Genomic DNA, 13,540 nt, shown 5'->3' with positions numbered 1-13,540 from the left:
GGTATGTTTGTCTGTGTACACAAAGCTCCATTTACAACTGAATTGTAACTGAGTGACCCAAAAAAATTGTTAATGATCCTTTATACACTGGGGTACATGTTATTACTGGGCAAAAGCATCTGCTTATGAAAAGATCCTCTGACTTACTGTTAAGAGTAATGACTTTTTATCCTCCTTTGCACATGTTTTTACACTGTGAAAACTGCCCACGTTATATTAAATTAGGAGCTAGAAATGAGTCCTACTGTGCTATAAAGCTCACAACATAACATTGCCAGCATTTGGAAATGACAGCTTCCTATAAGTGCAGTCCACACATTTGGTTGTACATACATTACCCTATTTAAAAGGTTTAGTTGTTGCAAAAATGTATAACTTGCACTGAGGCAAGGGATAGTCACAAAAAGCACAAATGTAGAAGTTCAGTAAGAAAAATTTGCACCAACTGAACAGAAAGCAATTTTGACATTCTAAATTCAGTTCATTACATTGAAGAAACATTTTGTGTCTCAGGCAGCTTCTTTTAATTCCTTTCTTGATAAGGGTGTACTCATGCCTGCACTTAGGTGGTCTTGTTTTCAGTTAAATCACAGAGTAACATCTCATTAAAAACATCTAAATGCTTTCATTTTATTGCTGAAACTTTGATCTCTGGCTTTCCTACTTGATATATGAATATGTTCCTACTTCCAGAACAACTTCAGTTGCAATTGTGATTTACCACTCCAAGAAGAAAATACAGTAATTTCACGATTACAAGCCGCACTGACTATAAGCCGCACCTCCGGGTGTTGGCAAACATTTCGTTCTTTGTCCATAAATTAGCCGCACCCAATTATAAGCCACTCTGTTGTTCACAGCGAGGACCCATGTGCAACAAAGTTGCCAATTAGTAACAGATCGCGGGATCGGGGGCGGGGGTTTACTGGCTCGGCTCGGGCCATGAAAGCTCGGGGCGGGGCCAGGTGGCCCAGCTTGGCGCTGCCGCTTGGCGGGGCCGCTCGGGGACAGCCGCTGCCTCTGGACTTGCTCACCCTGGCCCGGTGCTGCCCTGTGGTGGCAGGGGGGGCACAGAGCCCACCGGTACCCACGGTGGCAGGACAGGATGGAGCCCGCTGGCACCCATGGCGGCGGCAGCAGGAGGGGAAGGAACGCCCCTGCTCCTGCGGTGGCAGGTAGGAGGGAGCCCCCTGCCTCCCTCCCGAGCCGCAGGGCTGGTAGCACGGAGCCCCTGCCTCCCTCCCGAGCCGTGGGGATGGCAGCACAGAGCCCCTGCCTCCCCCAGGCTGTGGGAGAGGAGGGAAGGAGGGAGCTCCCCTGTCTCCCTCCCCCTCCTGCACTGCCAGCAGGCATCCCAGCTCCACCCGCTGCACAACAGACTAACCAATTTGTAACAATTGCATAAACCCGGGTTTTACTGGCCGGTGCTCGGCTCAGCACCTCGGTTTGCACTTTTGGGGTTGGAAATGTCAGAAAATTATTCACATATTAGCCGCCCCTGAATGTAAGCCGTATTTTCGGTGTGGGAGCAAAATTTTAGTCAAAATGGTGCAGCTTGTAATCGTGAAATTGTACTCTCTTCAAATCTGTTCATTTCCCCCAAAATGTAAGTGACAATTTTTTTGTAGATGTCATTTCTTAAATTATAAAAATATATAAAAGGAAGAAAATCAAGTGGAAGAAAGGTATTTTTTTACTCTATGACTGACAGATCTATGATATTTTCCCAAGGCTGTGAAAATTTCTAAATTAAAAGGACGACAGTATAAAAGCAGCACTGTTTGATGGGCATGGTAGCAAATTTGTTTCCTCAGGGGAAGAATGCCACTGGTTGTTCAGCAAGGTAGTGCTGTCAGAGCAAAGCAGTAAGTCAATCCTAACAAGTTTTTGAGGAAGGGAAGGAAAATGTACAAGAGCAGGTAGCTATGCTTATATAGCTGCCCAAAACACATTTCCTATAGAAAAGCTCATTTCCCATGTCAGAAGGAATACATTTGCCATACACAAGACCCCAAACCACTATACACCAGTGAAAATCTGGTGGAATCAGTGGAAATCTGAAGACTTCCATTTACAGAAACACTGAAACCACATATAACAAAGCATTTCTTAAAGCCTTCACTTGCATCCTGTTTATTTGCATACTTTCTATGATGGAGTAAATACAGATCTGGTTTACACTGACTACTTTTTATAACTTTCACCACTGGCTGCCTTATGTAGAACAAAAATGAGACAGATCTAAGATGATAATGTTTAAGATGTTACTTAATAAATAATTTGAAAGGATAACATTGCCATGGCAAGACAACTTCAGAAAACTCCCAAGTGAATTCTTACAATTATATCTCCCTTGTTCTTAACCATAAGAACAAACTCCAGTAAATAAAAAGAAACATCAAAGAACACTGAATATTTTTAAATGAACCACAGAACTTATTTGTGAAGTTTGTTACATTTTTATATCCCAACATCATATTTTACATTAAGTCCACATTGTATAGTCAATTACATTTAGATTCTAGAAACTTAAAAATAAAAAAGCAAACAAAAACGAATTACACTAGAAAGGTTTTAATTGAACTCGATTAGTCTGTTAGCTTTACAAGTTGAATGAACCCACACCTGGAAGAAATTGTGCCTGGGACCCAAAAAAAAAATAAAAGGAAAAGAAATAATTTTCCTGAATTAATCCTCCACTCAACTGCATGAAAACCTCTCTTTGAGGAAAGTGTATGTCAAAGAATGGTAGATTAAGAATGATAGAGTTATCCATATCTTCAGTTTTATATATAGGCATTTTACACTCCCAAGAATATTCTGATTTCCAGAGAAAAGCAAGGCTCCATGTTCCTGACATCCAAACACACAGTGCTTCCCTCTTTCCCTCCTTACCAAGCCAACATCATGGAACTACTGATCCAGCCCCATAGAATAACTGCAATGTTATTCTTTCCCAGTGCTTTTTGATGCACACTGCAGATTTCCCCACTTCTTACAAAACTAATAGGTCTTGCTGCTCTGGAATACATGGAATGCATGGAATACAGCTACTACAGGAACAATACATGGTTTCATTTTTCTGACTTACATTACTTCATGTCTCATAAACAAGGATTCTGAAACACCCTTGAGACCAAGAAATATGAAAAAAGTTTACTTTTGAAGAGCTAGTCTCCTCCTTCTATTCACATGAAAGTATCAGTTTGTCACAACAACTTAAAGAATTTTTGTTTCATTAAAAGCATAAATACAATGTAAACTGAATATATAAAAATTAAGCCAAGAGACAGGCAGTGCTGCATGAGAAAGCTGAAATCAATCAAATGTCGCCAAGAGGGCAGAGTACAACTACCAGATGGCAGCACATTCAGTTCTTAAGCAAACCTAGGGAGTACTTCATGTGTTTAGCACTCTTATTACACACTCAGGATGTGCTTTAGACAGAATAATTTATAAAACTTTTTCCAATCATTACACTAAAGAGATGAAATATAATGAAAGACCAAGGACACCATATCCTGAAGGAAATTGCTTTCTACAACTTTGCTCCCTGAAAAAAAAGAGTACCACCAAACCCGCTCATTCTTTAGAAACTTGAGCCTTCTAGCTGGGCACACACTTTCACCATCAGAACCATCTGACCACACATTCTGAATTTATTTTTTAAGCAGTAAAAGCCCATTTTGGCAACAACTCTGCTGCTCTGTCTCCTGGTAATCTCTCCTCCACCACGGTTTGTATATACACCTGAATTATGGCAGGAGAAGGTGCCCCACTAAACACTGGCAACTGCTGCCATTGGAAAATGCCATGTGCATCTTGTTTGGTGAAACCTTCATAAAGAAAAAAAAAAGGGGGAAAAAATAGAAAGAGAGGCTCCAGAATATTGTACTTGTTGGGAAACAGCAGAAAGACACAGTAATGGGGTACTTCTCATCTCACAGCACTGAAAATAATGATTTTGCATACAGGTTGCTCAGGAAGTTAACAGTTTTCCAAGCTCAAATTCATTCTGTGGGTTAAGTATATTACTATAAACTATTTATGTATCTAACTAAATCACTCATACCTGTATCAAGACAGCCTAAAGACACATACCAACCAATCATCTAATCAGCTCAGCATTCCAGGGTTTTATGGAGGTGTTCTAAAACCCTGTCATGAAGCTTCAAATGTGATTTCTTTTATTGTGAATTGCAGGTGCTAAGTCAGGTTACTGCATTTGTATTTGCACACACAGTCCCATCTTCCGACTCCACTCTGTCAGCCACATCCAAGGAGAGTTCCAGAACTACTGCAAGAACCCAACCCAAAAAGTGAACTTCTCATCTGAGAGCCAGTTGATTTCCATGGAAGTGTACAAGCGAAACATTTTAACCAGTATCTTAGCACTGAAGGTTATTTCCAACAAATAGAAAAACCTTATTTTTATGAGAGAACTGGATGGTCCACTGTATGCACAGAGTAGTTTTCAAATGAAAATTTCTGCCTGATTGCCCAGCCTCCAGACAGGAGCAAAGATTACAGAAAATAAGTAGAACAGTGACATATACTTTTCCTGTCTCATGAAGTTAAAAGACTGTCTCTGTAGTCTGAAATGAATGACTGAATAATTTGACTTCGTATTTCTGCTCACTAAACACGCTCGGTAAATTTTTCCACTAATTTTCAAATTAGAATTAGGATTCTTCCAAGATGTGTTTCTTCACCCAATGAGCACTGGAATATTGCCTTTCTCCTGACAAAGGGCTTTCACAGACCTTTCACTCACAAAGTCAACCACAGAAGCTCATCCTCAGAAAACCAACAACAATCACTACAATCAGTGTTTGTCACATGAATCACTTCAGAGAGGGAAGGACTTTTGCTAAATTTTACAGCATCAGAAAAGGCAAATAAATCTGATGATGACAGCTTACATCTCCACAGGAAAAGTGAACTGGAGATGGTTTCCCTGTCCACCATGTTTGCTCATACTGGCAAATTAAATTAACTGTCAAAGATAAAAGTTTCTGTTTGCACATTGAAACCACAACATTTGGTGTGAACAGCAGTTACTGCTGATGGATGTTTTCAGACACAGCAATATGCAACACTCTCCACTACTGCTGCACCACGTCTTACACAGCAATGTGAATTTGGTTCATTTGAGAATGGAAAGAATGGCTTATGTAGCTTTGCATTATTAAAACCTGCCATAACATAAAGCTTAGCAGCTCATGTTGTAAGAACTGAATAGCTGCCAAAAAGAGATTTAAACTGGCAACTGAATTGGATTATATTCAATATTGCAACTGGGCTTTTAAAATTTGCTGTCTAAGTCATCCAGCTGTTAGAAAAACTAAAACCTATGAGTCTGAATTATTAGTAAAAAATATTGAAACATTTACAGTACTTGCCAAAGTTTTCAACATTTATAGAGATCATATAGCATATTTATAAATGCTAAGAAATATAGCAAGCTGATGAATTATTTCAAATACACAAAATAAATTACCAAAACTGCATTTTGCTGGTATTGAGACTGAATTTTGCACTGGAAAAAAAGCACTCTGACTTCAAATACTATTGAAGACAAACTGAGGAATTACCTATCTTCAAGCAGAAACATCAACCACCACCAACTACTCTCAATTACCATGACAAGACACTAGTAAAATCCAGGAAAAAGTAAGTATCCCAGCCACTTGCACTTTCTGCATATAGAATACTGTAGGACTTGCATAAACAAATACTCTGAAGACCCTGAGATAAAAGGGCTCCCATCTGATTATGCACAGATACACAACATTAAATCAAAGAAGGGCTGTCTACCCACAGCCAGAACCTTCAAGAGATGCTGTTGGTTTGTGAATGTACATTGCAGGCATATGCTGCACTCTCATTTGAGATTGAAGAATTTATTTTCCTTTGAAGCACCTCCATTGAGCAAACAGACACAGAACAGGAAGATGTGAAGCTTTGTAACCAAGAAGAGTCAATTAACTTGTGCAACCTAACCATTAACACTCTTGCTTCCCATTCCTCATTTTAATCTAAAATCATATTATGGCTGAATTGAAGGCATTATTTCTTCCTATCTCAAATTACATGGTAGAAGATCTGCAAGCCCTGTGTGCAAACTGAAATTGCTCTACCAAATGCTACATGAACTGTTAAGACCTAAAGTACTGAACATTGTTCAGGACAGTATAGACAGAGCTGCAAGAAGTAACACCTGACAGTAGAGAAGCTTCCCCAGTGGTGACAACAAAAATGCTTAAGCTCTCACAACATAACTCAGTTCAGGAAAATAGGAAATGATAACTGAATCCTGCCAGCGTAACATAAAAGAAGTCAGAGTCGCTCTAACAGGGTGACCTTCTTAGCTGATCAGTGTTAGATCTATTATGGATCCATAAAAAACCTCAAGCTTCTGGAAGGTTGTTCTGAAGACCAACTAGTCTCTCAAGAAGAGAAGAAAATTTGGACTGGAAAAAGAAATAACTGCTTATCAAAGATCTTAAATTCATATCAAGTTATTCATGGGACAACAACACAGTAACAAAAAAAATCACCTCAGTTCATGCAGTAATTTAATCCCCCAGTCCTTCAATCCACAAGTCAACTTTTGTGGATGCAGCAGTTACTACTACAAAATGAGCTGTGTGAGTGCAGAGAATCCACAAACTAATTTTCTATCTGCTTCTTTCCACGTATTCTCATGGCTGTGACCAGACACTTCTGCTGCAGCCCAGAATATTCCAGCCTCACTAACAGATAGAAAGAGTTGCGCAACAGCTAAGTGTGGTGCAGGTCAGCTCAAGAAGTATAGGAAAGAGCCAAAATGTTCAGATGAAAAGCTTGTGTCCTTCCACATCCAATTTGTGACAAACTCTGGCACCAAGTGATCATGAAGCTGCTTGTGTGGAGGATGGTAAGAAAAAAAGAAAAGCACAATTGAAAATCTAAGATATGCCTTGATTAGCTGTTTGTGGCATAAAAATCTGAGGGAAGCCACTGGGATATCCACTGTGCAGATGCTGGAGATGACACTTCCAGAGCTATGAGTGGAGCAGGAGCTGAAAGAGTTCCAGCATCAAGAAAGATCTGACAGGATGCACAACCAGAGCGACTGTGTCAGCAAAAAAGTGTGAATTTAGTTCATTTGGCAAGGCTATGCAGGATTTTTAAAGCAACATTCAACCAAACACTTTAATCCAACAGGAAATGGTGACTTTTCCAGGCAACTGGTTTTACAAAAAAAAATAAAATAATAATAATTAAAAAAAAAAAGGACTGGACACGTTTCCAGAAACATGCTTCAAATCAAACCACTATTAGTACACAGCTCTTGCAGGCTCAGCCATTTGGTGCTGGTGAACTAACATGACATCTCCAGTGTGATCTGGAGGTGAGTGGCCAGCTGCAGAACCCAGTCTTGCCTAAACTGGGAGCAAACAAACCCCTGGTGCAAGAGGTTTCAAATCAGTGCTTGGAGAGTCATACTGCCAGAAACATCAGCAGTCTGGGTGTAAACACCACTTAAAGTCTCTGATTCCCACCTGTCCCACTCTTCTATTAAGGAGCTGCTGATGGGTAAGTGGTGGTCTCCATGTCTTGAGCACCAGGTGAACTGCATCTACCTTGTGTTTGCTTTCTAAGAAAGGCATCCTGTACCTCCAGTTTCCATCTGGGGTTCAGAACCACCATTTGCTAGGTCCTATTATGAATTGCATTAATCTCCCATGCACAAAGAAGCCCACTAAGATAGTAAAGCAGGCTCCTTTTCTTCTTAGTATGTACCCTCTTTACATGGATTCTAATATTTGTCTAGTTCATAACAGCAGATACTTAAAAACCTCTAACTTTTTAAGTCTTGCTTTTGTTTCATATCCATTAAGTTGTTAATTAAATTGAACCAGTTCAAAATCAGCCACTGTGACAACCTCTCAGTTTAAGGACAAAACTCGGGTCCTAGACTGATGAAAGAAATAAAACCTGAAGGTCTTTACCACCCTAGAAAAACAGGAAAGCAAATGTTTCCTTACAAGCTGCTGCCTAATCATTTTGCTAGGGTCCTCATAAACAAGTGATATTTTGTACTTTTATGAACTCTTATCCCATTATTCTTTCATGGCAAGCACTCAAAATTAACTGTAGCAAAACAGTCACTCTATTACAGAACAGAGATTTTTTTTTTTCACTTGCAATACATTGTGTTCCATTTCAAGTCCAGTTTTCCATCTATAACTTAGTCCTAGTTGTAGCAGAACAAAATTCCAGCTTTTATGACTGAAGACTTTTTTTGATCAATAGAAGTCAGCAGCAAAAGCGTTTGTGGTTTTTCTCTGGAAAGCATTTGTGGCCACAGACTCAAAGAAGAAAAAAAGGGAGGGGGATTAACTCTTCAGCGAAGGTCAAAAACATAATTTAAAAGTGAACCAAGAAGAGCAGCTGTGTCTGTCAGCACAATCAGGATTACCAGCTGGAGAAATTTCCCAGCAGTATGAAAACAATGCATACCAGATGTCAAATGTTGCAACTGCGAATAGGAAAGTAACTCTGGGCATGGCACTGTCATATTCATACCCATTACAGGACAAATTTCATATTTAGCATTTATTTATTAATTAGACACTACCAAGAAGAAACAATAACATTTTGAGTTTCACAGTGAAAGTCAGAGGCAGGTGTGCACACTGGGAACATTTAACATCCTTTATTCTCAGCTATTCTTTCACTGCAAACACAAGACAACAATTTTAAAGCTAACTGGCAAATACTAGAACATCTGTGGCTGAACTTGCTTTAGTTCCACTCAGTTCAATCTGAGCTTTTAACTTCAGTTTGGACTTATTTTCCACTAAATCTGAAATGCATTTTAAGAAAAGAAGTAAAATCACACTCTCTTCCATGTGTAGCTATCTAGAAAGAATTGTACCTATATTATTCAAAAGTGAAGCAAATACTTCACTTACACCTCTACCAGCATTTCCCTTCATCAGCTGCTTGTTATCTTTTTTGTCTTTCTGGGGCATTCTTGTCTTTTTTTTGTGCACATTCTATGCCTCGAAGATGAATTCATCCATTCCAGGTCTTGAAACACTGTTATACCAGCTTTGCTGTGCAAAATATCTGATGTTGATTTTCTTCTTTCGTATATTTTTGTATTACCTTGGTCACCCTTTGCATTAATGCCTACAGAAAGCATGACTGTCTCTGCTTGCAGCTTCCTCATGTTCATCCCTGTTCTCCAAACATCTCTTCTAAATGCTCCAGTTGCAACACTACAGTGACCTCCCATTTTTCTCCCCTCCATGCTCTTTTCCTAAGAATGGACAGTTCATCCACTTGGTTAATCCCTACTCCTTGATGATGATGTGACAGAATTTTCCAGTTTTCATGGTTAAATTCAATTTTAACTTAATAATTCGCTCATTAAAAATTAATAATAAGGCCCCAAGAAACTGAAAATATGGACGGTAATATTGGAATTTTTTATCACAGAGGTTGTTCTAGGAACTTGTTTGAAGTTTGTTTTGTATCTTCCTTGATGGTGCAATTGCTGTATCTGAAGGAAGACATGCCCACAGAAAAATACAGTACCAGGATAACTGAATCAAGAGGAATAAAGTTAATCAAATACAATTAGTGTCAGCAGAGGGAATGGACATGTGTTCGTGGCACCTTATCCTGACATGGAGCGTATGTTAGTATAGGGTTGTTAGCTGCTGCAGTTAAAATAGGAAATTAGAAACGCCTAATCAATTGACACATTTAACTGCTTATGCTACCATTATTTCTTCTGTTCTCTTAAAGAAAAAGCTTTGTTATATATTTCATTATTATTAATTCAAATTCTCCTTAGCTTCTGCACTCATTCTACTGTACTGCAGCCTATTCCTCATGGCTTACCTTAGCTTTTCCATCCTGTGCAGACATGTATCCAACACACATGCTCTCTGTTGTATGGCTCCACAGAAATTCCACTATAAAGGAAAATGCAAGAAGTTACAAAAAAGCCTTAGTTTAGAATACAAGATATAATTTAACAAGACTGATGTCTGGAGGAACAAATATAGGAAGAATAAAAAGCAAAGACCAAAAACTACTTACCAGAGCAATTAAATCTCAAAAGAAACCGCTATCAAACAAACAAGATTTCCTGAGTATTCACAGCTACACTCTGTAGAACTATTACCCAGAATGAGAATGTTACTTCAGTGATACAGAGCCTCCAAGATGACATCAACTCCAACTGCAGTTAAAAACTGGACCAACTTCTAAAGCAGTGGTCTGTTCAGCAAAAGCTGATACAATCTGAATTTGCCTGTCTTGAACCCAGACAAAAGCACCCTGCAACAGCATAAAGCCAGATGTCCTGCTGTCAACAGGTAAAGGGGAATTGTGGCTTAGCTACCCAAGCAGGATACAGGCAAACATGCAGAAATAGTCAAGTCTGCAATATGGGAATTGAAGATATAGAGCAGGCAGGAAAGATATCTGGTAAAAGCAAAATTATCCTGCAGAAAAAGGAGGAGAGGTGTCTGATGGAATCAGAGTAACATGAACAATAAGAAAGGAAGATTTCTGGCAAAATTAGAGGAAGTCCTGGATTCAAAAGTATGCTGAATTACAACACCCTCTTTTCTTTGAGGAGAGTGTAAGGAGCAGCAAAGGTAAGAGAGGAAAGAAAGATGAAGAAGAAACCCTTATCAAAGCACTCTCAGGTTTGATTACCTGGACTTCCAGCACCAGGTATACAACATCATTCCTCTGGTACTGCACTCTCAGCTAATTTAGGATATCAGTGTTAAAGACCAACTGTCATGTTTGCAGTGATAAAGACTAAGAAAACTAAACTCTGCTCACATGTATTGTTAGTGCCTGTTATTCCAGTAAGGTGCTGTCCTCAAATCTGAAAGTGTCCTGATTTATCAACCATTTAGCAGCCTGTAATCTTTAATTGCCTGATACATATGCAGGTATCTTTATGTACAGAAACACACTCCTACTCAGCTGCAACACAAAATTCTGACAAAGAGCACATTATTCATATGTTCAGGTCTCTGTCAGTGGAGCTTTATAAATTGCCACACTGTTTTCTTCCTTCCCTCTGTCATGGTCATATTTTTCTGTGTTCATAATGTTCATAATTTGGAAAGGGGGGGAAGAAAAAAAAATAGCTGACCAGAATCCCAGGTATTTCACAGAATCCTGTAAAAGGTTTATTAAAAAAAATGCACTGAAGCACAAATTCTTCCTCTGGATTATGGGAGGTGTCTTACATGAATTACACAAGATGCCATGGACAGACAATTCCACATATTTGTTTTGAGAGTGACTTTCACATACTGCAAAAAAAGCATCACTAGATGCATTAAAACTCTTCCTCATTCCTATTCCTCATGTTCCTTTACCATGGTTGATGAAGGTCACATACAGCCTGCTGAGCACACAAATCCTTTGAACCACTTCTCCTTGCACAGCAATTAAACCAGAGGAGATCAAAGGTTAGATGTTCCCAGCAAGACCTGAAGATTCTGACAGACATGCAGATATCATCATCATAAAAGAAAAATGAACTTCAAGGTGTGCGCTCTGTAATATATTCATGACTGTACCACCAAAGGTGAACCAAAAGCTATCAGAGAGTGAGAAGTGAAACACATCTAGCACAAGCAATGTGTGTTCCATGGGGCCAACCTCTCTGTGGCACCCAAAGGCTCCAATGTCAGTATAAGTATTTTTTTTAAAGACAAATTTAATCCCAACTTTCAATTTAGAGAAGCTGGGAAACAGTTCAGGTCAAATACCCTCAAAATATTATACCTTTGCCTTTGATAACCACCAAAAGCAGCCTGTACTAGCACAAACCTGGGTTATTGTTAGCCATTAGGAGTAGCAAACTATAATGAAAATTCTAAATTACATGTGAAACATCTTCATATACAGTAATTTCATGATTACAAGCCGCACCATTTTGACTAAAATTTTGCTCCCACACCAGAAATACGGCTTGCATTCAGGGGCGGCTAACGTGAATAATTTTCTGACATTTCCAACTCCAAAAGTGCAAACCGAGGTCCTGAGCCAAGCACCAGCCAGTAAAACCTGGGTTTATGCGATTGTTACACATTGGTTACTCTGTTGCGCAACGGGTGGAGCCGGGATGCCTGCTGGCAGTGCAGGAGGGGGAGGGAGACAGGGGAGTTCCCTCCTTCCCTCCTCTCCCGCAGCCTGGGGGAGGCAGGGGCTCCGTGCTGCCATCCCCGCGGCTTGGGAGGGAGGCAGGGGCTCCGTGCTGCCAGCCCTGCAGCTCGGGAGGGAGGCAGGGGGCCCCCTCCCGCCTGCCACCGTGGGAGCGGGGGTATTCCTTCCCCTCCTGCCGCCGCCATGGGTGCCAGCAGGCTCCCGTCCCCTCCTGTTGCCGCTGCCGCCATGGGTGCCGGCGGGCCACCTGGCCCCCCTGCCACCATAGGGCAGCGCTGGGCCAGGGCGAGCAAGTCCAGAGGCGGCGGCCGGCCCCAAGCGGCCCCGCCGAGCGGCAGCGCCAAGCTGGGCCACCCCAAGCGGACCGAGCCCTCACGGCTCGAGCCAAGCCAGTAAACCCCCGCCCCCGATTCTGTTACTATTTGGCAACTTCATTGCATGCGGGTCCTCGCTGCAAATGACAAAGTGGCTTATAATTAGGTGCGGCTAATTTATGGACAAAGAACGAAATGTTTGCCAACACCCGGTGATGCAGCTTATAGTCAGTGCGGCTTGTAATCATGAAATTACTGTAAGTGCATTTTCAACCATTTAATAAGTCACTTCCTTGCCATTTGTTTCAATATTAAAAAGAAATAAATAAAGATGATCTCCATAACAAAGACATGAGAGTTCCTTAGTCTATACATGAAGTTTTTCAGTATAAACCAACTTATTTTCAGTTCAAACAACACAAATACTACATATATTTAATTATGTATTATCTCTACATTCATTATAAGACAGGAAATTTCCATGGCACAGAAAAAATACTGTGTTACAGTTAATCTCAGTGTTATTTCAGTGGAAAGAAAACCAAAAAATCAATGAACAAACAATCTTTACTTATGATGTACAATATATGAGGATTGCATAAATTAATTTTTGAGGAAAAAATGCCCAATTTTCATTAATAGAATATGCTCTCTTACATGAATGACAAACATTAAATGAATAGAAAAAATTCTCTCACTTCCAAATCTCGTTAATTGAAGTTTAAGCTGATCTTGTTTGTTCTTACTTAATCAGACTTGTATTTTCATTTTCTTAACTATTTTTTTAAGGATAGAATTTATGTTGCAGGATGCTGTTGCACTACATAATGTCACAATTGGGTAAACAATAATAAAGCAGAGCATTATACAAAGGAAAAACACTTGAATTCTGGTAACATAATCCCAATCTCTATTAGATAGGTCAGTGTGACCCAATAAATAAGCACATAGCTCTACATCTGAGGAGCACCACCGGAAAGGAGATGGCACAAGAGTCATCCTGAAGTAATTCATATGCCCCCCGAACC

The 13,540-nt window shown here is 40.0% G+C and overlaps 1 protein-coding gene across 5 annotated transcripts in view; it reads right to left on the bottom strand.

Annotated features, from left to right (window-relative positions):
- TASP1 (taspase 1) overlaps positions 1 to 13,540 on the bottom strand; it is an 87,660-nt gene that overhangs the window by 3,183 nt on the left and 70,937 nt on the right. For all 5 annotated transcript variants that reach the window (XM_033055185.1, XM_033055188.1, XM_033055187.1 and 2 more), the window contains one exon: positions 9,901 to 9,974. In XM_033055185.1, coding sequence (XP_032911076.1) covers positions 9,901 to 9,974 — 74 coding nt within the window. The remainder of the gene's footprint in view (positions 1 to 9,900; positions 9,975 to 13,540) is intronic.

This window comes from Catharus ustulatus, chromosome 3 (assembly GCF_009819885.2).
Source record: "Catharus ustulatus isolate bCatUst1 chromosome 3, bCatUst1.pri.v2, whole genome shotgun sequence".
NCBI classification, from domain to species: domain Eukaryota; kingdom Metazoa; phylum Chordata; class Aves; order Passeriformes; family Turdidae; genus Catharus; species Catharus ustulatus.
Note: the sequence above shows the minus strand (reverse complement) of the source record. Positions and strands in the feature narration are given on the sequence as shown.